Genomic DNA, 25,748 nt, shown 5'->3' with positions numbered 1-25,748 from the left:
TAAGTGGTAAATTAGTTTCTTCCTTAGCTTCACTTGTGTTGCAGTGCAGAAACTTCAGGATGAATTCAGTGCCTCTCTCTGGTGTGATGGGTGGAACCTCAGGTGATTGATTGGGTGGTAAAGCCGTAGTAACTGGTACCAAAATCTTAATATGTGGGGTTTGGTTTTTTTTTTGCCTGGGAGCATTAATTGAGGTGTAAGACCCGCAGAAGGTACCTGTGCAGGCAGGGAGTGCCAGAGCCCTTATCTGGGGAGCTGGGGGAGGTATTTTCCTTCTAGGAAATGGGGGTGGGTGGGGAGAAACGTGCCAAAAATGAAAGTGTTTATTAATTTTATTACATCCCTTAGTGGTTCCCTAAATTCAACCCCTCCTAAACAAAGGCACGTGCTCTGTTGTGCTGGCAGCAAATAATCTGTGTGCCGACTGGGCCAAACATCTCTAGTTACAGAGACTGAAGTTAAATCTCTTGCTACAGCAGTCACACACCAAAAACCGGGGTGTTTCTGTCCCTGGGCAGCTCTGTACATCTGCCCTGCTCACCTTTCCGATGCCATTTGCTACACAGACCTGTCAAGTCTTGAGGAGAACTTGTTGGAAGTCCAGGGCTTTGGAAGCTGCGACTCTGCAGGGCTGGTGTGTCTGTGGGGGTCAGCTCCTGGTGTTGGGTATGGGGTCACTGCTGGGGCTTGTTGGAATTGTCCAGTTCTGTGATTGTGCTCCTCAAACTCAAGTTGGCTGAGTTCTGTGTGAGCCTGAGTTACTGCTTTACCTTCCATGAGGTTTTGGGCTGGTGCTAATTGAAGTGCATTAGTTCAGCTGTGTGTAACCTCTGAGGACTTGTTGCAGAATAGGGGTTGTAGGAGCTGTGCAATACCTGCTGGCAGCAGGTGTCCTGCTCTTTCCCACTGCTGCAGGTGCTCTAACTTGCCTTTTTGTGCTGGCTGGCTGATCCTGAATGTGTAGGAAGCACCAAATCCATCAAATGGTTCCCTTGGACTCTGGAGAGTGACAAGCTCGTGCTGGGGACAAGTCCACCAGCGAGCTCCTCTGGATTTGGGCCCTTGCTTTTAAAAGGCCACTCTGGAGAATCCTGGGTCTGGGAGGGAGACATGGACATGTCCTGGGGAAACCATCACTGTACTGCACTGACATCATGGAGATGTTATTGATCTTACACAGAAAGAATGTTAGATAATGCTGCAATCAGTCCAGAAATGCATTAATCTGGCCTGAGAACGCCGATAAAAGCACACCTTGTTCCTCCCTCTCCCTTCCCTTGCTCTCTGTTCTCCTGCAGTCTCTGTTTTCCAAAGCACTGTTGGCTTTTGTGATGTTTACAAACTTTTCTTGATTGTGTCACAAACAGTCCCCATCTCACTCATTAGTGTCACCACGGTGAGGACCTGACCTGCATGAGCATCGGGCAATTAGAGAGAGCTCTGAGCACCACAGAGCTCTGAGAGAGGAGGCTCCTTCCTCCTGTTCTGGTGGGAAAACTGGGATGGAAAAATTGCTGGCCTTCTGACACGGAAGGCAGCGAGAGAGGGCACAACTCAGCGCGGTGGTTGAGGCAGAGTAAACTGATGTTTGCAAAGCAAACTGGGGAGAAAAATCTGCTGCTGGGGTGAACCTGTGTCTGGAATCATTCCTGTTTGTTTTGTGTGTATCCAGGGGGTAACAATACCATGGAATTCTTTGATATTTTCCCTAGTTCTTGTAAAGTAAACTTGCACAACTTTTAAATCTGGACTTTATATAAGGCTAACAGCTATTTTCTTTCCACGAGGTGGTGTTTAATTGTATCTGCCTGAGGTGAAAATTAGCACCAGCAGCAGTGCTGGGTTTGGAAAAGTGCAGTCAGCTTCCTCTGTGGGATTGGGAAGGGGCTCAGGTGCACTACCAGAAAGCTGGGAATGACCATTTGGTCTCTGTTTACTCTGTAGATTAAACTTGAAATTGCTTGATTATTACCTTTGTGAATGCTGGTTCAGAGGTTTCTGAAAGATTCTGATTTTTCTTCTGTAGGCCCCTGCACTCAGTCTCCACCAGGCAGAAGGATGTGTAAAACAGGACAAACATTTCTAAAATAGCTGTGCTGCATAATAGGTGGCCTGAGCAAAAATTATATGATAGCTTAGCAGGCAGGGCTGGCTTTGTTGATGTCTGTTTTGGGACGTTTTGAACAACTCACTTGTACTTTCAGCTCTGGTGAGTCCTGTGGTCATCGCAGTGTGGAGCCAAGCAGGACACTGAGTGTCTGCCACAGCAGGGAGAGGGATCCTTGTGGGCAGACCTGGGATTGGCACTTGGTGCTTTGCAGCAGGATTTTGGGCATCCATTCCGATCCTGCTTTGCCTCTGCCCTGTAGGTGCTGCTGCAATACAAACAGTTCTTGCCCTCAGGGCGTTAACTGGAGTCTGTGCACATGGAAATGGAGCTGAGGTGATGCCCTGCCTTCTCCCTGTGCTGGCTTGCACTTCACTGATTCAAATTCTGCTTGTTGTGCCTCTCCTGGGGTGAGAGCAGTCCCTGTGGATGCTTTATCCTGAAACCCTGTGCCCTGTACGGGGTGTTTGTGCCAAGCAGACAAGAAAGAGAACGTTGTGCCTTGGCCACGTGTTTGTGGTTGTTCGGAGTTTGTCTCTGAGTCAACTGAAGTCAAATCAGTTTGTGACTCATGTGTGGCCAGAGGATGCCCCTCAAAGCCCGTTCCCTGCCAGATGAAGTTAATAATCACACCAGAGCCGGGTCTGGAAGCAGCTGTGACCCTTCCCACCTGGAATGTTGGCTGTGAGGCAGGAGCCAGCTGTGCTACCCAGAGCTCCGTGCCCAACTGCTGAGGTGCCTTTTGCTACCTGTTGCTTTGGTCACTGGATGCTTCCCTCCTGGGAAAGTGTCTCCAAGAGCTCGCAGCCAGCAGGAGAGGAGGGACACTGGAAAGAGTTCCTGTAGGCAGGAGATTTGTCTTTGGATCATGGTGACTGGGTGCAGCAATTTTGTTCACTCCATGGGTGGTGGGTCCTGTTCTGGCTCCAGGTCCTGTCAGCTTTGGCTGATACCTGCAGCATGAGCTGCTTATGCCAGAGGCAAATCTTGTGTGTGATTAATTTCTGTTTTCCTGGAGGATGTGACCAATTAGGGATCTGCTGCCCCTTAGTTCCAAAGTTAGTGCCTGTTACACCAAAGGATGAAAACGTGTTATGAAAGCTGAGAAATTGATTTGTTATAGAAGAGTGATTTTTAAAATCCTTTTTGGCTCTTCCTCTCTTGAGCCAAATGCATCTGGACCATGACCACTGTGGTGATAGGAGACAGGAGCAGGCTGCACAGCTCTGTTGGCATTCGCCTCCTCCAGCTCAGTGATGAGTGTCCCAGACATTGGATTTTTTTCCTGATGTATTCCATAAACCACAGGGGAAAGCCTTGCCTTGGTGGTGCCTTGAGGATGAGCAAAGCCATAGCCAGGAGCAGAAAGGCTTAAAATTGGATATGCTGGTAAAAGTCTGGGGAATCAGCTTCTCCCCTCACTGATCCAGGCCTCAGGCTTGGAGGGAGCATCTGTGGGAGGCAGATAGGAAGGGATTTTTTATGGACTGGCAGTGATAGAATGGCTTAGTTTGTTAAAGGAAGCTCATCAGGATGGAAGATCCTGCCTGAATTCAAACCTGTGGACTCTGTGTGTGTGTGTTCCCATTAAAGCAGGAGCTCTCCAGGTGTGCCCTGAGGGGTGACATTCCCACCTCTGGTTCTCTGTGCTTGGAGCTGGAGCGAGGGCAGGGGGTGGCAGTGCTGGCGTGGGGCACGGGAGCCCTGCAGGACCACCCTGCTGCCACCTGCCCAGCCCCCCTCATCCTGCCCTGAGGTGGATGTGGGGTGACCCTGGCCTGTGTCCTGGATCACCTGCACAGCCAGAGACTTCCTAGATGTGGCTCCCTTCCTCTGTGCTGTTCTAACACGTGCCCAGGACACAACTTTGGCACTGCTGTCTTTACTTTGAGCTCTCCACAGAGCAAATGCTGCTCTATCTCAAGCCTCATCTCCCCAGCTCTCACATTCCTGCTTTCCTGTCTGTTCTCTCTTGCCTCCTCTCCAGCAGATCAGGAATCTTTCTGTTACTGGAGAACATGAACTCTATTTTTGTTGTGGCATGTTGATTTCTTGCTGTCTCATATTTTTGCTCTCGAGGTGATGTCCAAACTTGCATTCAGACTTGCCTGAAGAGCAGGTTTGAACTCTGTCAGGTCTTACACTGCAAGAAGCCACAAGCAGCAACTTTCTGAAAGTGGAGAGATGGATTTTGCTAAACTCTGGATGCTGTTCTGCTTTAAGAGCAATTTTATCTCCAAATTGCCCTCAGGTGTATCCAGTGCTGTGTCCCATCCCAGTCCTGTTCTCTGTGCCCCTTTGATCAGCCAGCCCAGCTTCAAGAATTCCACTTTCCAGTTATAAAATCCTTTGCCGACCAAAGCCATGAAACCCAAATTCCTCCTGATCTGGGCACACAGGCCGAGTATCCCAACCACAAAGTGAATTCTGGGCCTGGGCTATTTATATTGTCAGTGGGAAAGCTTTTCATTGACTGAGCTGTTCCCTCCCTAAAGATACTTTTAATTAAATGTTATTCAACAGATCTGACTTTCTAATTGGCTTAGATTTAACTGGTATAAATGGGGTTTATTTTTTTTTTCCACTGAAAGCTGAAGAAAGTAGGAATAATTTTGTTGGAAGGCTATTTGCATTCAGAGTCATGTCCATCTGTTGTTTAATGTAATAAGCTGATAGAGTGAAATAAAAAAGCCAAAAAACCACCCCACAACCAGAAAGTTAACATCCCTGCCAGTGCTTGGTGAGGAGAAGGGGAAAGGGACACGGCTGCCTCTGCTTTGGAGCTCTCTAAACAATGCCCAGCAATGTTATGCAACTGCCTAGGGAAGGAAGTGAAGAATTATCATTACAGTGCAGTTTCAAGGGCAATATTAAATGAGCAATTTGCAGCACAGCCCTGTACTTAAGTGCCTTAACTCACTTCTCCTGAGATAAAATTAACAGGGCTGCTTAAGGACAATAGCCATGACCTCTGTTCCCAGCAGGCGAGGGGCAAAGACAGGCTCTTCTTACAGCTGAATCGGAGGCACTGGACTGAGAGCCTTACATTACCAGTGTAATGGGCTGGTCCTGCAAGTGCCTGATGGATCCCTGCCCCATTGAAGCCTGGAAAAGGGGTGACAAGCATCTGCTGAAGCACTCATTTATACCTGCTCTTCCTTATTTCAGTGGAAGGGATAAAAAGACCTTTTGCAAGGCCCTGGACCCTGGAGCAGCAACAAAACCCTGAATTAATGACTTGGAAAACAGTGCTGCTGTCTGTTCAGTACCTTCAGAGTAGGTGTAAACAGCTTAAAAGTCTTCTACTCCCAGTTTACTTTTAGCAAGAGGATTTTGCCCAAGAATGCCAGGCGCTGGAATCACAAGTGTTTTCTTTCTGACTCTGAGATTAGGCAGGATCTGTCTAAAGAAGCTTCACCTTCTGCTGTGAATCAGTAACTGTGCAGCTGCTACCCCTGGAGGGATTTTTGAAAGAGGAATATTGGATTGTCTTGGTTCCCCTCAAGCTTTTCTGTTACCCTTTGCTCTTACACCCTCTGGAGCTGCCAGAGGGGCTCTTCACTGGGAGTTTGGGGCTAACGCAGGAGAAAGATCAAGGAAAAGGATTTAAATGGGGAAAACACTAATGACATAACTCAGTGTAAGAGCTATTTCATGTTCCGCCTGGGAGCAGATGTTTTTTTCTTGGAAGCTGCTTTTAAAAATGCATGGGTAGGACTGGGAGCTGTCATTTCTGTCTGCAGCTGGCTCTGAGCAGTGCAGGGTGACTGCTGGAGGCACCTCTGAGCACACGGGGTGTGACAGGGCTCCTTTCCTGCCCTGGGGATCCTGGTTCCCTCACATTCTCTGGCTGCCAGGGAGCAGAGATGGCTCCTGAGAAGGGGAGCCCTTTCCTGGCTGTTGTGGACGCAGCTCCAGCTGCTGATCCGTGGTGGGACCTGGGACAGATTCCTTGATTTGCAGCCTCTCCCTGCTGAGCCTGGGAGGATTGGCTTCTGCTGTAGGATTGCAGCAGACTGAGCACAAGGAGATCAGCTTTGCCACAGGGCAACACAGATAATTAATAGTTGTGCTGAGTTTCCCAGGGGAAGCTCCACCCCGCTGCTGGGACTGTGGGTCCATGGGTGCTGGAGTTTCTCCATACCTTGATTAACAGAGCTGCACAAATGTGTATTTGCAGGTAGAACAGAGGGGTTTGCTGTACCAAATGGAGTCCCAGTTCTGGTTCCAGGACTTTCTTGGCACTCCTGTGATTTTGCAGAGCACTGGGCTGTATTTGCTCTGGGGTGGGTGTCACAGCAGGTACCAACTGAGTGTTCACCTGTACCTGGTGGTACCTCCCTGGGCACTTTGGTGTGAATTGCTGCATTTTCCTGAGCTCTGGAGCAGCTTCAGCCCAAATTAGCTGCGGGACAAGTGTCTCCTGTGGTCCACACTGCAGAGTTGAGGTGGCTCTTCGTGCACTCTGTCTGTGGAATATCCATTCGTGTCTGAGGAGAGCTGGGAAGTGCAGATTAATATTCATCTCTCTGGGGCTATTTGTTAATTACTGTTATTCGTGGTTTGTATGATGGTGCTGAGTGGATCCTGGCAGGGTTGCATTCGTTCCAGGGTTTCAGAGTGCGTTGGTAAACACCGGTATTTTATTGCATTCTTTCTGGGAAATATTGTTCCTGTTTTCAAGGGTGGGAAATTCTACAGTCTTCAGGGTGAAAGAGAATAGAGGTGGCAAAACTGGGAGCTGAATGTCTTGACTCCCACTCCTTTCCTTCAGCACTTCCTCACCCACGTCAGAGGGAGGGTAATTGTGCCAATTGTGAATTGGAGACCTTGGCTTCGTCCTTTACCGAGCCCTGCTGGGCAGTGCAGCACTGGTGTCACACGAAATTACAGTGTCTCTGCTGTTCTAACAGGGAGCAGAAAGTTGTTGAGGAGGAAGTTACAAGCTGATGGATTAAATACCAGGCTCTGCCTGTTCACAAGGTGTGATGTGGTGGGAATGCTGCAAACCCCAGGAGAAGGAGCAGCCTGGGTGGCCCTGGGGTCTGGTCACTGCAAAGAGCCCAGTGCTAGGGACTGGCCTGAAGAAAGCAGAACAGCCCTGAGTGCTCAGGCACCTGGGACTCCACATGTTCCCTGTCTCTCAGGCTTTGAGAATAGAGCAGGTAATTTAAACAGGGAGAGAGGGACACAGAGCAATGTTCCTGTCAGAAAATCTTGCAGGTTGAATTGTGTGAGTGAGTGGAGCTGCCCTGCCTTGGGGGTGGTTGTCTTTTGGGGTATGGTGAGAGATGGAGAGAGAAAAGCACATATCTGTTGTTAAAGTCGGGCAGGAAGGATTTGGGATGGGCAGGAGCTGCCAGTGCTTTGAGGAGGGTCCTGTCCTTACTGTCCTTGTGCACTCACAATATCCCAGCTGGTGCTGCAGCAGCAACAGCCCCTTTTTTTAGCAGCTGTCTGCAGAGATTTGTATGGAGGAAATGCTCTGGGGATTGGATCTCGCTGCAAAACACAGAGGCCATCAGATTCAGCTTGTTTATCAGCCAAGCCTTCTGCAGCATGAAGGCAGGAATACAAACCACCAGCAACTAACAAATGAAAATCTCGAGCTTCCTAAGCCACGGGTGTTTCTCTTTCCCTCCTGACAAGCAAGCCCTTGTGATTTCCAGCTTGGGAAGCCCACGGGCCAACATCTCACGGCGAGTGAGTGGAGACTTGTATCCATAAAAGCAGCTGAATGTCCTGGAATTGTGATACTCCACGTGTACCTCCAGGCATTTCCTGGCCTCTGAGTTCAGCCGAGTGTCTGAGCTCCTGCATGGGTCTAAATAATAAAACATATGAGTTCACTACAATGTGCCCAGAATTTTAAGGCCACAGCCCTTGGCTAGCTCTTGTATGAATTGCTTCCATCAGGGCAGTAATCCAGGAAACTACGAGCACGAACTGCTTGGTTGATGGAATTCTGTGGTTTGGTGCCTTCCTGGGTAAAGCCAGGGGAGAAAGGAAAGCTGCTGTTTTCTCTGTGTTCATCCCTTTCGTGTGCCCCACTGGGAGGGCAGGCAGGGAGTGTTCCAGCAGGTCCCACAGGCTCTGAGGAGATCCTGGTCCATGGGGAGCTTCCACAGCGTGCTCAGGTGTCTGAGGAGTTAATAATGAAATGACTGAAAATACCCACGTTTTCCTCTGCTGTTCTGAAGAAAAGAAAAACTCACTCTGCAAGATGTTCTCGCCAATGAAACCATCCTTTGGCATCAGTTGTTTTGGCAGAAAGTGGTCATCAGCTGTGCCAGTGGGTGACCACTTTGCAGAGGGGACCAGCAGCAGATCTGTCACAGAAGGATGAGGAGTGAGTAGAGAAAACAGCTGTGTTCCCTGCACTGAGCAAAGTGATTCTCCTGTGGTGGAAATCCCTTTCTGCCGGGCCCTGGGTGAGGTTCTCCCCAGCGTGACTCAGAAATTCCGCTCAGGTTTGCTGGAGCAGGGTCAGGCTCCGGCTCTGCTTTGTGGAGCTCCAAGCCCATGTGCTGAGGGCAGAGCTCACCTGGCCAGGGCAGCTGTGTGAGCAGCAGCTTGGGAAGGGAAGGCAGGAGATGCTTTGCAGACCTGGCTCCAGACAGAACTGAGTCACTTGTCGAGGCTGACGCTCTCGGAGCTGGTTGCCTGAGGCTGGCATGGCTCAGACAGAGGAGTGAGAAGGCAGCCATCCAGATACACACAGAGGAGAGAAAAGTAACAGCTCTGAACATGTGACTGCAATGGAAGTAAAAAAAAGCATCCCCAATTAAAGCCATGTGTGTTGGTGGATGTAACTGCTCCTGGAAGGTTGGTGGAGGCTGTTTGTGCAGCACAAATGCAGCCGCTCCGGAATGCCCTGGATTAGAACAGGCAGGCTCCTCCAGCACACGGAATCCGTGTGGAAACAGAGCTGTTCCTGCATGGCAGCAGCTCCCCCAGCCCACCACCCTTAGGGGTTAAGGTAAGAGCTGTCTTGTCACCTGTCTCCTCCTCCCCTCTGTCCCTGCTCCTGAAGTACATTTTCCAGGCAGCCTGGTGCTGTGCCATGTGTTTGTTTCACTGCTGGCTGATGATGATGTCTCTGTGCAGGAGCAGAGGTTTCTCTTTTCCTGCAGACATGCATAATTCAGTTGTCAGGATAAATGGGCTCCCTGGATTTGGGCGTGTGTGTAAGCCTGAAGCTTCTCTCACCAATGTGAGGCAGGAGAGGAGCAGGGAATTCTCCCAGTGCTTCAGAGCAGCAGCCTGTGGTCTGTAAACTCATTGCAATACCTGTGAGGTTGCAAGAAGGATCTAAACTAAGCCTAAAATAGGCCTGTGGAGAGGAGCACCCTTGCTGTATTTGGGAAGACTTTCAAGAAACGTGATGTTCGTGCACACTCCTCCCGTGCAAGGACAGGACCGGAGCCCGCTTCACACATAAAGAACACGATCGACATGACAAACTCTTATCCAAACCTGTGTTTGCTGCTGTTTACTCCTGTGATTACACTGCACTAATGCCACAGTGTCAGAGCCAAACTGATGTGGTGTGTGGGGAGGAGCAGGACTCGCCTCCCTGCGCTTGATTTGCACAGACGTGCGAAGCATTTCCAGGGTGGATGTTTTCCATGGAGCCACGCTAGGACAGAAGCGCTAAAAATCTGGGGAGATGCGGTGGAGGACTCAGTCCCACAATGCTGTGGAAGCAGCTTGCAGGATGCTGGAGGGTTTCCTGCAGAGGCAGCACACACCCAGCACAGTGCCAGACAGCAGGGCTGTTCTCTGTGGAGCAGCAAAGCCGAGCGGAATTCTCACCTTGCACGGAATCGCGTGGCTTCCTGGGAATCCTGCCGCGCTCGGGTCTGTGGGCTTGCAGATTAATCTGGTGGCATGCATAGATTTTTCCACAGAGCACCCAGAAGTACTTCTGGTGCTGCTCTTCTGGGTGTGGGTTTGCACATAGGAGCTGCAGGAACAGTTTTAGAGATGCTGGCGAGGGTTGCAGTGGACACCTGGCTGATATTTGAGCTCCTGGGGAGCCTCTTTCCTTGTTTTTCAGACAGATGTGGAATGATCTTTACAAAATCCAGAGGGATGCCCTGCAGCTGTGCAACAGCCAGGGAGAAGGGCAGTATTCTATATGATCTCTTGCTCTGTTGGCCATGGGAACCTTTTAAACCAGTGAGTGTCTCTGGGCTGATGCCTGATTTTTGGCACCCCTGGAATTTTCAGGGAGAGCACAACAATGCTTTTAACAGCCCTCTGAGCAGGAGACAGCTGCAGAAAAACAATGTGAAATCAGTGCAATCTGCTGTGCTGCAGCTTTGCCAACAACAGTCTGTCCTGGTGGCTGGCAGTGCTTCAGCCCTGACAGCTCTGCCCACGGCCCTGTGTGACCTGGGAGAGCCACCTTTGTGAATCCCTCTGGTTTGGGCACACAGGGCTGTAATCACCGAGGGAGGGACTGTCACAGGCTCTCAGTGGTGTGCTCTGGCTTGATTTCACTCTCCTCAAAGGCTTTACCAGATGGTCATTTGAAAAAGAAGTTGCTGCTTGTTTGGATTCATTGGATTTGTCTGGTTCCTGCTATTTGTTCTTCAGCGAGTTCTGCAGGAAGTACAAGGGTCAGGTTCGTGCTGGCTCTGTCACTAAGGTCCCATCCAAACCTTTTTCAGGTGCAAGTGCTGGTGCTGCAGAGCATCCTCAGCGTTCTCTTGGTGAGCTGGGGTGGCTCAGCACCTCCCTGGCTCAAAGCCTGCGTGGCCCAGGATCAGGGTGTGAGTTTTCTGATGGATCCCAAAGGCCTCTCTCCCTTGGACTGAAGCACTTGGCCTGGGGCTGACGGAAGCAGATGAGACAGGAAGGGAACAGAACCAAATTGGCTGTAGGTTGTTGTGGAGTCAGTGGAAAAAACTGTGGTGTGAACTTTGTGATGGTTTCCTTTTCTGCTGCATCACGATGACGATCCCATTGCCCTGCCCTGAGCGTGGTCTGTGGTTTGCAGGGGGCTGTGGGCAGGAAAGGCAACACGTGGGGTGTGTGTGCAGCCTCCAGCTGCTGCAGGAGGTTTGGGGTGGGGTGGGACATGGGCAAGAACCGGGGACAGGCAGAGGTGGCTCCTTTGGCTGGCTGGGCTTGGCTGTAACGCAGTCCCTGGTGTTCCTGGAGCTTGGCAGAACCTTTTCCATACACAGTTGTTTTCCTGCTGCAAGCCCATGCTCCGAGGCGGGAGCAACTGGCAGGCTGAGAGAGGAAGGAGAAGTGGGGGCTGCAGCTGGAGGGGTTTGAGGCAGCTTGAACAGAGAATAGACTGGGGCCTGTGGGAAAACAAGCCTTGCTTTCACTTGAGAAGGTTGTGCAGGAAAGGAAACCTCACACAGCCTGTACAGCTGCCCAGAACAACTGGGACGATTGTGCTGGTGGCACTTGTGGAGCTGAGCTTGACCCTGCCAGCAGCTGGGGGTGGCAGGACCCTGGGGCAGGAATTGGGGGAGGCTGTGATGTTTTCAGTCAAAGCTGTCTCAGCTCTGGTCCCGAGCTGTTCCTTTGCTGTGTCTGGTTTGTGCTGGCACTGCCGTGTTGGAGCTCCAGTGGGATCCATGACAACTCATCCCTGGCCCAGGCAGCCCCTTCTCCCATCCCAGCAGCATCCAGGCTGCTCCCATGGGCACTGGCTGAGCCCCCCATTGTGTGTCTGGGGGGCAGCTTTAGAGATGTCTGTACATCTCTCATTTGTGGCTCTTCTGAATTTGGAAAGAGCTCCCCAAACCAAGACTTGCCCATTCTCAGTATTAAGTTTGACCTGAATGAGCTGCTCTGTACTGGTGGGTAATAGAAGCTGAATGGCATAAATGAAATGGGTAAGAAATAAATTGGTTGTTTTCATTGTGTGGTTGTTGATCAGGCAGTTACTCGTTTTTCTAATGCATATGGTAATTGTAACCTGCTGTATTCTGCAGTGTGGCTGTTTAAATCACAGCCTATATTTTAGTGAGAGATGTGTTGACCCGATTGCCAAAGGAAGTTTGTAATGAAAAGCCTCTCAGCCTGCATGTCCTCTCCTGCTCTCTGGCTTCTGGAAGTGACTGAAGGAAATAGCACTTTACTGCTGCTGAAACCATCCCCAGAGTGCTGTTTAATGGCAAGGTGATGGATTAACCTCATTAGAGGTGCTAGTGTTGTACAAGAAAGCAAAATGCTCTTGGAAAACTCAGGAAGTTTCCTTCATTGTGCTGAGTTCATTCCAAGTCTCCTCTGTGACAAAACAGGAATGTCTAAAACCCCATCCTGTTGCAGGTGCTGGTTTGCCTGGAGCTCTGCAGGGCACATTTCAGGGGTCAGGTGCTGCAGGAAAGAGACAAACTGCTGGGTTTTGTGTTCCTGGGAAGGAAAGAGCATCCTCAGGCATCAGCATCATGACTCCACTTGTATTTGGCAAGCTGGTGCTCCTGGCCTCTGCATTTATTTCTCTTTTTCTCAGATGGCTGTTGATAGTTGGGTTTATGCCCTGGTGATGAGCTGTGCAAAGAGATTGTGTTCCAGGCTCATTTTGTTCTCACTCTTCTTGAAAGTGAGTTCTCCTGCACAGTTCTCCTTCAGAGAATGTGATCAGTTCATACACTCGGTGGATTCATAATATTTTTTTTTTTCCTTTGGGAGTCAGAACATGTTTTAATGAATTAATTTTCAAATTGATATCTCCTTAATCATCACTTCGTCAGACCCTGCAAAGTATTTGCATCTTATAATTTAAGTGCTTTGAAACTGGGTATCAAGTGAAACTGTTAACCAGGATGAGATGAAATTCACATTTGCCCCTTAATCTCGTCTGAGCATTTTCAAGTGCTGCAAGTTAATTACATCCATGGTAGTCCTTTGATACTTGAGTCATTTTGGAGCACAATGATTTAAATTTGTGCTCACTGCCTGGTAGAAATTTCACTCCTCAGCTGACACAGAAAAATTTCCTTGTGTTGTCTGTTCTTTCTGTGGGTCCAGCTGGATTTGTGAGCAGGATTTGGGTCATAGATTCACGATAATTGTTGCTAATGTGTCATTTACTGAGAGCCCAAACCTTCCAGCTGTGGATCAGGTTTCCAGAGGTCAAGAATATCTTTGGCTCCTGGAGTTGGGGGCATTTCTTTGGGCATCTTTAGTGGTTGTTTAGCATCGTGCTGAGCTGGTGGCACAGGCTGTGTGAGCATCCCTGCCTGGATGGAAGGTGCTGCACCTCATTCCCGATGGAGCAGCTGCCCTTGGCACTTGTGAGGGAGCCCTGGCAGAGGCTCTGGGAGCCAGGGCTCCTGGGTTCCTTTCCCTTCTCTACAGCTGACTCACAGCAAGGCATAATTTGCCCACAGAGCCTCAGCTGCCTTTTTGAAAAATGGGGTAATTGCTGCCCTCGCACTTCTGCAAAATATTATGGAGTCCTTAGGTTGAAGTTTCTGCACCTACCGACTCAGCATCATAAACTGCTTCACAAAATGCTCTGAAAACAGCAAATAACTCCCATCTGTCCTCTGTTCTCCCATCCCCACAGATCAAAGCCACAGAGGTTGTGTAAGCAGGGGAATGCTGGATGACTTTTGCTTTCCAGCAGGCAGTGGGGAGTTTGAATTTGGATTTCTGACAATGACGCAGCTTGTTGGAGCCATTCTGCATTGAAATGGGGTCCTATTCAGCACTGCTAATAAGAGGGTAAAGGCAGCTAAATACAGCTGTCTTCCTCAGTGTCATTTGGGATTTATTAGCAAATATGCAGTGGAATTGAATCCCTTGTAAGTACTCTGCAGCTAATGGTAGATAGCAATTAGCTGAAATGACTACTGTGGAGCACTCATGCTGCATCAGTGAGGGGACAGGAAACCTGAAGCCAGCACACAGACCCAGCATCTTCCAGAACTCCCTGTAGCTTTTCCCTCTGGATTTTCTGTTTCATGCCCTTAGCAAAAGATTGTGGTGAAAATCGCTCGTCTGGGTAATCCCTGGAGCTCCAGCTTGAGCAAACACTTCCCCAGCAGCAGCAAGTGCGTGTGTACATTATTATTTTCAGCTCAGGGGTCATTGAAAGGACTCACTGCAATGTTCCTACCAGCAAAAGTGTGTGGAGTGAGAACCTCCTCCCCTCCAGATGTGCTGGAGGCCCAGAGATGTGAAGGGATCTGGCCCAGATGCTTGGAACCAGTTCGGAAGCTGGGGAGGACTGGGTGCAGCATTCATGGTTTCATCTCTGACCTTTGCCTCTCCAAACTCAACAGGAGGTTTTGTTTCCTTCCCCTCACTAATGAGGTGAGCTGTAGGTCAGGGTGGCCCAGGGGTTCTGCCCTTTGGCTGGAGGGGAACCAGCTCCTGTGTGCTGGTTTCAAGCTTCCAAAAGTGCTTTGAATCAGGCTAATTCTATGTATATCTTGATTTGTTTGTCACCCTGCCTGCCAGCCTGTGTTTGGTACAGAAAACTGCTTGTCAGGAGGGGATTAGGGCTGGGGATGTGCTGTGGGTGGGGAGTGAGGGGCTGTGCTGGCCACGTTCCGCCTGAACTGGTTTTGGGAGTGAGATAGTCGAGTATTTTCATTATTCTCCTACCAGGTTGCTGCTGGGTGTGTGGATATGGAGCAGTATGGATAAGAGGGACTGAATGATGGATGGATGCAGTGCTGTGTCTAGGAGATGCCATTTCAGGGTAGGAAGTTGAAACCACGTGTATTTAGGAGCAAGTAATGGGATTTTCTTAAGGATTGGAGCTCATTTGGGAGCAAGAGAGAGGCAGGTGTGAATGTGCTGGACCCTGCCTGGGGCAGAGTAACCATGGAAAACTGCCCAAAACCCCTTGGGAGAGTGCCCCGGGCAGAGAAGAGCAGTGCTGGGCTGGCCTGAGGCTAAATGGGCATAAATTCACCGTGAATAAACTCGGGCTGTGCCTCAGGAGCATCTGGAACAGCTTTCCTCAGCTAGGGAAGCACGGGGAAACAATCGGAGCCTTTGCTGAGGCTTTGGCACAGGGAAAATGTGAACTCCTCCAGTGTGTCCCCGTCAGGGCAGGGGACACATCCCCAAGGGTCTGGAGCCACCTGGACCTGGAGGTGCAGAGTCCTCAGGTACAGGAGCCGTGCAGGGCTGGGAAAGGAAATTGCTAAAGGGAAATAATTCCCAGCTTGATTGACTGGCAGCACGCCCTTGGAGAAAGTAATTATTTAAATGCACATTTAGTTCGTTAAGGCAGTGAGTATGCATTTACACTGAGCACCTGGTAAATCTGATCCTTTTTTGGTTCGGAAAATGTTTAATTGCTCATCACCAGCACTCTGGAATTAGATTTATTTTTGTACAAAACTTAATCAGATTGCAAGTAAGATGCTAAAATCTGTTGCTTCGCTAACTCATATCAATAGAAATACTAAGGGGAATTTTTTACTACTCTTGGTGGTTTTGATGGGTTGTTTTCTGCCTTGCCTTCTGTCTAAAAGCTTGGAGTTTTGAACTATGCAAGGTCTGATTGGGAACGAGTTTTGCAGTCGCCCCCACTGACGTGAATCAAATCTCTATAAATACCTTTCCTTTTCCCTTCTCTCCTTTTTTAAAGGCAGTTTCACCTTGCAGGCAGGAAGAGGTTCTCTTGCCCTGTGGTATTTGTAATATTTAAGGCAGCAGACAGCTGACCCCAGGCTCTGTCTGGTGACACGATAATTTTCTGTGTAACCTGAGGGATTTGTTGTCAGCAGTGACAGGTTGCTGTGAGCAAGGCAGCCCTGAGCAGGGTGTTGGGAGGTCTGAGTGGGTTTCACACTCCAGCGTGGTGTTCCCACTCTGGGGACCTCTATCATCACCAATTATAAAATCCTAATTATAGTGCTTGACAGCAGTCACGGTGATCGTTGATAATGGCACTGATGACACCTTGTGCTGCTCCCTTTATTTCTCACTTGACAGTGTCCTTGGCTTCCCCAGCACTCCTGGGACTGTCTCTGCCTTCTCCAAATTGCTGAAAACATTTGATATGTAAGAATCTTTGTATTTTACCTTTTCCAAAGGCACATTTTTGCTGTGGAATTCTTTGAACAAGCTTGCAGCAGGCAAAAGGCAATCTGTGCTCCAGCTCCTCATTAGCTGCTGCCTGACAGTGATGGGTGACCCTGGCAATTCTTGTGCAAGGCTGCTCCTCCCGTTCTTCTCAGCTCTTTCTGCCTTCGCATCAGTTATCCTTTAAAGAAAAACTTAAGGAGGGAGGGAGGGAAGCCCTGCCCATGTTGGATTGGGAAGAGATTTCCTCCTGCCTGTCACTGCACAGTGGAAGGTCACCCTTTTCTGCTTCATGAGTGTGAGAAGCAACACCCATTCCTGGACTGGGGACTGGCAGGTGCCACACTGATGGGGACCAAGTCATCTGCCAGCATTGTGCCACCCTCTCACTCCCCTGGCAGAATTCTGGGCAGATTGCTGAGTGCATCTGTGGCCAAACACTGCATTTATATGTGGCCTTTTATTGCTTTTTCAAAAAATGTTCTCTTTGCTGTTGTGCTCTGGGAGCCTCCTCCTTCACTGCTGTTTTATGGGATTGTGTAATCCAAGGTGTGGAGGAGCTGCAGGACTTGCCCAGCTCCAGCTGGGAAGTGATGCTGGGACTTGTTGCTGGACACACCAGCCCTGTTCTGATTTCTAAATTACAGATGGTGCCTTCAAAACTTCGTTCTTGTCTGGCCACACTTGACACAGCCTCTCATCTCCCTGCTTTCAGAAGGAAATGTTTTGGTCTGGGACTGGATCTGGGGGAGGTTGTTGGACCTTTCTGGGTGCTTGTGGTGGGGCTGGAGTCTGGGATGATTGAACTGGATGATCTTCAAGCTCCCTTCCAACCCAGACCGTTCTGTGATTCTGTGAATATTTGGAAATCCCACCTGTCTGGAGGAACACACAAATCTGAGTGGTTTGCACTGATTTAGGGCAAAGCTTATGAGCAGGGGCCGCTTGAAGTGACCTTCCCCCTCTCCCATGGTCAGATCTGGGATGTGCTGGTGGAGGGAAGGTTGAGCATGGTGGGGGAGTTGTGTTAAGCAGCCCCAGTGTCCCAGCTGTGAAAAGCAGCTCGTGTTGTGCCAAGTCTCTTCTGAGCTGCACCAGATGGCCCAGCCCAGCTCCTCCAGCCTGTCCCAGTAATCTGCTGACTCAGGACAATGGGAATCTTCTTTGCTGGCATTAAAGCCTGAGCAGCAGGTGCTTGCTGAGGTGACACAGCTCAGGCGTGTTCCCTTGTGTCAGCAGAGCAGAAACTTCACACCTGAGGGCTGGGAGGGAGCAGGATGTGCCTCTCAGACAGGGCTGGTTTGGGGCCCATTTAAATGGGCAGGGATGTGCTCTGTGGGATCTGCCTTCTGCTTTTCCCAGGTCTGAGAGCTGCTTGGATCATTTCTGGAACTTGTAAAGCTTCCTGGGTGGCGTCTTCGGAGCCTGGCAGGTTAAGGAGTGCTCTGCCCAAAGGTGACCTTTTGGAGGAACCCTGAGCTCTTCACCTGACAAGGGCAGGTTTGAAGCCCTTCTACTCTTGGAGCAAACAGGCAGCAACAGGAAAAGCTGATGGACTACAGGGCAAAAGAGCAGTCCAGAAGGGAGGGAGCTGCTTGCCTCTGACCATCCCACAGACTCTTCTAGGGCTCATTTTCTTGTGCACACTGAAAATATGTGAGTGAGCCAAGACGCTCCTGTTCCTGGAATTCAGCAGTGGACTCATCTCTCTGCTACCTGAAACAACAGTGGATGGAGGATATTGAATTTCCTGGAGGAAAGAAGACATTACTCTCTGTAGGCCTCTGGAAACAAAAGCAGTGCTCCTTAATTAATGGTTGTGCTGCCTGTGCAGATGGAGTGGAAACTGGAGACCAGCTGAAAACTGGAGAGCAGCGTGTGCTGTATGGGGGGGAAGATGCCATCAGCATCTGCAAAAACCTGGGGCCTGCCTGCCTGCAAGATTGTTCCAAGTAGACCTCAGCCCCACTGCTTCCTTCTGCCAGTGGCTTTGGAGCTCTGGGTGTACGTTCAGAAAATGCACAGACAGCAGAAGAGGTAGGGGAGGGCTCGGACCTTGTTGTCATTGACTTTTCCCTTTACTGGTCTGTCAGGGTGGTTCAGGTTTGTCCTTTTAGTTGTATTTTATGGGCAGTTGAGTTATGGGCTTTGGAAGCTTTTTTAAGTGGAGTTTTAGTGTGCTCAAGTTTGTTGCTTGGCCTTTAGTTGATTCCTCTGCCCTTGGCATTGTGTTCCTGAGTGCTTTTGAGCCTGAAGTGATTGAACTGCATGCAAAGGTGCTTCCCAAAAGTAGCTCTGAAGGGCAGGTGGGTTTTACAAGTGGGTTGTGTTTCTATTAATAGTTGCAGTCCTTGTTTGTTGTCCAAGGCAGCGAAGGCTTGGCAGAGCAGGATGCAGGGGAAAAAGCCTCCTGTCCCTTCCCCTTGTTTGCTCAGGTCCCAGTCTGAGCAGTGATGTTAATTAGATAAGTCAGATACTCTGCAGAGCAGCCTGTTCAAGGACAAACAGATTTTAATTAAGGGCTGTGTGCACTGGGAGGTCATGTCACTGCCTTGTGCCTGGACAGTTACTATGGGAACACCAGGGAAGCACCCAGAGAGTGTGAGTGGGTCACAAAGTGGGCTCTGGGGCACAAAATTGGGGTATGGCAGATATGGTCCCACCCTTGCAGTGTGTACCTGGGTTTTGCTGCTGTGGGAATGGGAACCTTCAAGCTCTTAAAATAACCCAAGAAGTTCTATGTGAGCTATGCCATGAATTTGGGAAATCAGTCTCCAGCTCAGTTTTTTGGACTGTTTACAGCTGGTGAACTCAATTTCTCAAAGAGAACCTGGATATTGGGAAGAGTTTTGTTTGGGCTGAAATTTGAGCTCAAGTTAGTTTGCTTCTGTCTCTGCCACCTTCTAACTGGAATCATTAACTCCAGTGGTAGTGGCTCGTTCCTGCATTTCAGGTCCTCTCAAGATTCATCCCCACTAAGCTGCCTGAAGTTAATCCTGCTGATTTGAGTACAGGGTGTTCCTTGTCTTCCTTTAGTCCCAAAGCTCCTTTCAGCTCTTTGGGATGTATCAGCAGAGACTTGTCAATACATGATGATGATGCAGGATGATGAAATTTTGGGGGGATCCCCAGGCAGAAACTCATTAATTTTCATGTGGTCTAGCAAGAGGATCAGCAGAGAGAAGTTAAATATTTTTAGTCTTAATATTTTTATTCCTGCTGTCAAACAGAAGCTGAGGCAGGGACAAATGCAGCACTGGCACCACAAGCAGCTTTCTTGTATAAATAAAATAGCCACTCAAATGTGGGCTTTGCTTTGGAATCAAATGTTTGTGTGGGAGTTCGGGCTGGGAGCTCACAGCAGCTGCTTCACAACCCCCTTCTCCCTCTTGTTACCTGGTGGCTTTGGGGACAGATGAACAGCGAGGCAGAAGAGGTAACAGGTGTGTTTGAGGGGAGAGTTTAAAACCAGGTCTTCTGCTATTTTTCTTTAGTTTGGTCAGTCCTTGTGGCTGTCCTGCTTTGGAGGATGCCGTGGGGCTGCCAAGCGTTGGGTGTTTGGAACCACGCGGAGCCGACTCAGCAGGGAGATTGCCAGGGAAATGGGCTTGGATTTCAGAGGGTTTATGAGCTGCTCATGGAGGAACTGGCTTTGTTTCAGCTGAGGCAGCTGAGGAAGCAGGGTTCGGCCTGTTTGTAGGGGAAACGTGTCAGGGTTGGAATTTCCTACCTGCATCTTCTGTGCCCCTTTGGGAAGGAGAGGCAAGTGCTGGTGTGGGATGGCAGGAGATGTGGGAGCACGGGCCTGGGGCAGGAGGAGCTGTGTCCTGGAGCTGGTGTGTGCAGGGCAGGTTGTCCTTGCTCTGCAGAGCCCCTGGTTGCAGGGCTGGGCCTGGGCTCCTGGGAAGCATCTTCCAAGGCTCAGCAGGAAACTCCTCCAGGAGGAGTCTGCTGGACAAGTTGTTCTCTTGGGCTGGGTACCACAAACTTTCTCCAAGTGCTGAGAACAGACTAGAAACCACCTGTGGGCATTTATTATCTTCTGACAGACCCTTGCTGTTCTGCTTCTGGACAAGGGAGCTGTGTTTTTTTCTCAGCAGACGTCCACCTTTGACCTAGATAGTTTTGACTTTTAAAAATAAATTGAGCAGAAGAAGAGCAAAGAGAAGCATCTGAATAGAGGAGGGGGAACGTGCTGCATCCATTCCCCCTGGGAAGGGGCTGGCTGTGCAGCAGGTGAGACATTTCCAATGAAAGCTTGGGAATCCCTTTGGAGAACTTGGGATCTGCATGGTCTAACAGGGACAGCTGTGACTTAGACAGGACTTGGTGGGGCACTCAGGGGGGTGTTTTCTCTCTCTTGAAGCAGTGTTACTGCTCACAGTGCTGTCTCTGACAGCGTGGAGTGTGCCAGTGCCAAAGGTGTCAGAAAGTGCATGGGGAGAAAGCTGGCCTGGAGGCCAATGTGCCGAGTGCCTGTGGAAAAAGTGACAGCAGGAGAGTTAATGAAAAGCAGACACTGAGCACTGGGAGCTGCTTGGCCAAGAAAATCTGCAGGGTTTTCTCTGGTATCCAGTAAAAACCTGTTACATTTTGGCTTCCCTCACTGTTACCCCAGGGAAAATGGTTCAGGTATAAATACCGGGATATGTGGCTTCTGCAGCACCTGGAACTGCAGCACAGGTGTTACTCCTGTGATGATTCCATGTCTTGGAGCCAGGAGCCCTGAGCTTCTTGTCCAGATTCCTACTGGGAACCCAGGGGCTGCATTGGGCTGCTTGCAGATATGGTCTGTAAATCAGAGAATCTTAGAATGGTTTGGGTTGAAAGGACCTTAAAGACCATCTCCTTCCAAACCCCTGCCATGGGCAGGGACACCTTCCACTTGAAGCTGGAATTTGGATGCTCCTGTGCTTTGAGTCCAGGGGAAAATGTAAAGGTATGAATGAAGCAAACTCTGTAGCCATTGCAGAGCAGAGTGGGAGCACTGCAGGCAAACTCCTCTAGAAATAATTTCCTTGGTTTTGGCAGAATGGAGGCATCCTGCCTGGAACTGGCCCTGGAAGGAGAGCGCTTGTGCAAGGCTGGGGACTTCAAAGCTGGGGCAGCCTTCTTTGAAGCAGCAGTGCAGGTGGGGACAGAGGACCTGAAGACTCTCAGTGCCATCTACAGCCAGCTGGGCAATGCCTATTTCTACCTAAAGGAGTATTCCAAGGCCCTGTTGTACCACAAACATGACCTTACCCTGGCCAGGTGAGTGTGTCAGCACTGCTTCATCCTCATCAGACACAGCCTTGAGTGAGGGCAGGTTCTGTGGGGTCTGAGCCCAGCAGCCTGAGTAGATCTGCTCCAGAAATCCACATGCAAAACCTGGGGGTGATTGTCCTGTGGAGAACTTGGGACACGGTGGGAATGTGTCAGCTGCCCTCAGAGCAGGGAGATGGAGAAAGAGATGTGGATGTGAGGAGGGTGCTTGGAGCAAGAGCAGGACAGGGTCCACTTCTGTCCCCAGGTACTCCCTGTAATGACCTGCAGTCATTAGAGCAGTTCTGAGACAGCAAATAGGGAACAAGGATCTGCCTTCAGAATTGTGGGAGTCTGTGGGAAGCTCTCCAGCCAGACGTGTGTGCTGCGAAGCTGCAGCTTGAATCTGCCTCCAGCAGCTGGTGAATAAAAGTCTCTGAGCTCTTTAACACCTTCATCTTGTAGAACCATTGGGGACCGAATTGGAGAAGCCAAGGCAAGTGGCAACCTTGGGAATACACTGAAAATACTGGGGCAGTTTGATGAAGCTGTCGTTTGCTGCCAGAGACACTTGGACATTTCTCGGGAGCAGGGAGACAAGGTAATGGTTCCAACAGGAAATATTTCCTGGCTTTAAAAAGAATCTGTCTGCAAGTCAGAAAATGTGATCTGGTGAAGGTGGGCTTTGGAAGGGGCTGCAGGGTGAAGCTCTCCTCTCTGGCTGCCATCACACGTCTCGTGCTGCTGTGAGGGTGAAGATGGGAAAGGAAAATGTGGGCTTGTGGTTCTGTCCATCTGTGCCCAGCAATGGAAAGGACCACACTGGGATGTGAAGTTAATACCTTGCTGTTGCCTGCTCTTCTTCCCTTTAGGTAGGTGAAGCCAGAGCACTCTATAACATAGGAAATGTTTACCATGCAAAGGGAAAGCATTTATCCTGGAACACGGCCCAGGACCCGGGCTACCTGCCTCAGGAGGTCAAGGACACACTGCAGAAAGCTTCAGAATATTATGAGTAAGTATCCAGGCTTGGCCATCCTCTTCTGCTGCAGGGAACAGGGCCACTGAATGAGAATTTGCAGGTTGTAATAGATTAGGAATATTCCCCTGGGATGCCAAGCTATGTTGGCAAATTAATCTCAAAGAAGGTGAGAAAATGTCTTTTATAAAATTTGAGCTAAAATTCATCCTGGCATTGGTTTTGTAAAACTCGCTGTGGTTTGAATTGTGATCGTGCAGTGAAGTGCAACAGTCTGCTGCTTCCCTGAGCTGTGCTGGGAAGCTGAACTCGCAGCTCCTGTAGCCCTTGCTGCTCTCTGCTGGCCTCCGTGAGGATGGATCCCTGTGCATCTCCATCCCTGTCACCCAAGGGAAGAGTCCCTTTGAAGTCCTGGTTCTTCTCAAGGATCTGCACTTCATCTTGCTTGTAGCATCCTTCCTTTTCCTAAATCATTTCAAAGATCACTGTGATGTGCCACACGGGGAGGTTGTCACCAGAATTTTGGGCTCATGTTTTTCTCCTCGTACTTCAGAGTTTTGCTTTTATAAAGCAGTTTTTTAAATAGGCTTTTTAAGTGAAGAGAGTGATAAGATGTTATATCCTTCTCCTCGTATCTGAGGATGTGGTAGTGCCTATAAATAGCTCACCACCCTTTTTCCAATGAATGGTGCATGTAGCATAGCCAGGGGGGTAAACTTGTGCCAGCAGTGAGTGTTCCACCACTCTCTGTGTGCTGCCTGTGTAAGTAGAGAAAAAAAGGTCAAGAAATGCCAGGAAGCTCCCGGAGCAGAGCCGTGGCATGGGGCTGTGGATCTTGCCTCTCTCCCTGGAGCAGGGCAGGGAAATCTTCCTGTGCCCCCAGTTCTGCAGTGAGGTGGCACTTCTGACTGAATGTGGGATGTGTCAGACCAAGTGTGTGGGCACAGGTGTGATTCCTGCACGGAGCCACCCATTGCCTGAGGGGACAGAGCAGCAGGACCTGCACCCCTGGCTTGGCACGAGCTCCCAGAGCTGTCACCAGCCTGTCACCTGTGCCCAAGTGCTTTGGGAGGGAAATGCCTTCTCTTTCCTTTCTGTGCAAGTTTCCTTGCCGTGTCCCCTGCAGGGCTGTGGCTCATGGTTGTTCTGCCCTGGTTTCTTTCAGGAGGAACCTGTCCCTGGTGAAGGAGCTGGGGGACAGAGCTGCTCAGGGCCGTGCTTACGGCAACCTCGGCAACACCCAGTACTTACTGGGCAACTTCAGTGAGGCCATAGCCTTCCACAAGGAGGTAGGAGACACCTCTGCTCCCTGCCTGGGCCTGGGAGCAGCTTTCCTCCTCACCACAGCCCAGCAGGCATAGGGAGATGTTTTCCCCAGCTGTTTTCTTCCCTCCTGTGTGAACCCCGGGGTGTGCCCTGTTGTACCAGCTCACACTGAGCAAATCTTACTCCAGTCCCCATCAGCACCTCATGAGCAGCTTGAGGGAAGGGTGCTGTTGGCTTGGAAACCAAAGGAGATATCCAAGGGCAAATTGCAGCTGGGTCTAGAAAGGGTTTTTTTGGGTTTTTTTTTCCTCTTAATTTGTCTCAGTCTAGATTTTAATAAATGCAAGCCATGAATTTAATTAGGCTGCTGAAAGAGCTGTTGATCAAGAATAAATGCTGCTTGTAGAGCATAATAATTTCCTGCAAAGGTTTACAGGGAGGTGAGGTGACAAAGTTCCTGCCCTGATTCAAATGCAATTTAGCTTCTGTTGCAGTGTGTGTAGCAGTTCCCTTGCAGTGGAAGGTGCTCAGCACCCTGGACATTCACTGCTCCTCTGCTTTTTAAATGCTGGGGGGCCAGCAACATCACTCCCCCGTTTCCAAAGGCCTTTCCTGATGCTGAATTGCAGAGGAGGAAGAGGTTTCCTGCTGCACCCAGCCCTGCCAGGCAGGTGCAGCACGGCCTCGCTGGGTGGGAGCTTTGCAGCCCTACAGGTGGATCCCCAGGGAAGCTGCTGTGGGACACGAAGGTGCCACCTGTGCTGACTGAGCTGTGTCTGCTGCAGCGCCTGGCCATTGCCAAGGAGTTTGGGGACAAGGCAGCCGAGCGCAGAGCCTACAGCAACCTGGGCAACGCCCACATCTTCCTGGGCAGGTTCGACATCTCCGCCGAGTACTACAAGTAAGTGCCAGGGGCTGTTCCTGGGAATCCCGAGCTGTCACAGCCAATCCCTCAGCTCCAGGGACTGTGACAAGGGACCTGAGGTGGCAGGGCTGCTGTGGTGGGCGATGCAGGGTGTTAGAGGTGTCAGCACGACACAGGGCACACCGCGGGGTGGCTTCCCTGTGGCCTGACAGTGACCAGGGCTCTTCTTTCCCACCTGTTCCCTGCAGGAAAACGCTCCAGCTCTCCAGACAGCTCAAAGACCAAGCAGTGGAAGCCCAGGCTTGCTACAGTCTGGGGAACACGTGCACACTGCTTCAAGACTATGAAAAAGCCATCGAGTACCACCTAAGGCACCTGGTGATAGCACAGGAGCTGGGAGACAGGTAAGGGAGTGCCTCAGGTGAGGGTGCAGAGCACTGAGCCCTCTCTGACTTACTGTTCTCTCTTGCTGGGGTTAAACACCAGTGATGTGTGTTCTTGAAATCTCTGGGCAGCCCATCCTTAATCCAGTCATGTGTCAAAAACACGACATGATTCACCTTTCTCATGTCTTTCAAACCTGGGGATTGGGCCCTCAATGCTGTGTCTGTGTGGGCTGAGTGGGATTCCTAATGAGGGGTACTTCAAGAAGATGCATCATGCTCAGGGCTTTGCCAGTGGCTGCTGCTGTGTTATCCCAGGAGGGTTTCCCGAGAGCTCAGAAGTTGTCTTTTCCTTAAAAGCTCTATGTTTAAGGCACACAAGATTTGCCACTTTGCCCTGTTGCTCTGGGTTAATGCTGGAAACTTCCATGTGCAAACAAATGATGTTGCATGGAGGCTGTGGAGATGATGTATTTTGTTTCTTGGTCTTGCTACTCATTATTTAGGAGGCTTGGCCTTTTAATTTTTAAAAAATTTTTAATTTTTCTTTTTTTTTGAGAAGTTGGTTCTTTTTTCCTGGATATTCTGATCCTGAGCCTTTTTTGCAGCTGAAGTGACTTGGCAGGCAGCTCGTTCAGCTGAATGTGCTGAATTCCCTTGGAAGCTGGGTGTCCTCCACTAGATGGAGCAGGGACATCAGGATGGGAGAGCTGTGCCACCACCCGGGCAGTCTCTGCTCAGAGCAGGCACAATCCCACCCAAGGGTGAATCATGCTGTGGGGGTGCAGGCCTGTGGGCTCCTGCATTTCTGGGAACACACCCTATGAGCAGAAGGTATTGAACAGGGTGACAAGAAAAACGTTGAAATGCTGATCAACCCGCCCAAAC

The 25,748-nt window shown here is 50.0% G+C and overlaps 1 protein-coding gene across 8 annotated transcripts in view; it reads left to right on the top strand.

Moving 5' to 3' along the window:
* The window catches only part of GPSM1 (G protein signaling modulator 1), a 73,514-nt gene that overhangs the window by 5,546 nt on the left and 42,220 nt on the right, over positions 1-25,748 (top strand). For 3 of the 8 annotated variants that reach the window (XM_069031615.1, XM_069031616.1, XM_069031620.1), the window contains 6 exons: positions 21,155-21,376; positions 21,833-21,968; positions 22,240-22,382; positions 23,512-23,635; positions 24,398-24,513; positions 24,726-24,881. In XM_069031615.1, coding sequence (XP_068887716.1) covers positions 21,155-21,376; positions 21,833-21,968; positions 22,240-22,382; positions 23,512-23,635; positions 24,398-24,513; positions 24,726-24,881 — 897 coding nt within the window. The other 5 variants (XM_069031619.1, XM_069031617.1, XM_069031618.1 and 2 more) reach the window with 5 other exon arrangements.

This window comes from Aphelocoma coerulescens, chromosome 17 (assembly GCF_041296385.1).
Source record: "Aphelocoma coerulescens isolate FSJ_1873_10779 chromosome 17, UR_Acoe_1.0, whole genome shotgun sequence".
Classification (NCBI taxonomy): Eukaryota; Metazoa; Chordata; class Aves; order Passeriformes; family Corvidae; genus Aphelocoma; species Aphelocoma coerulescens.
This window is presented reverse-complemented; position numbering and strand designations above follow the sequence as displayed.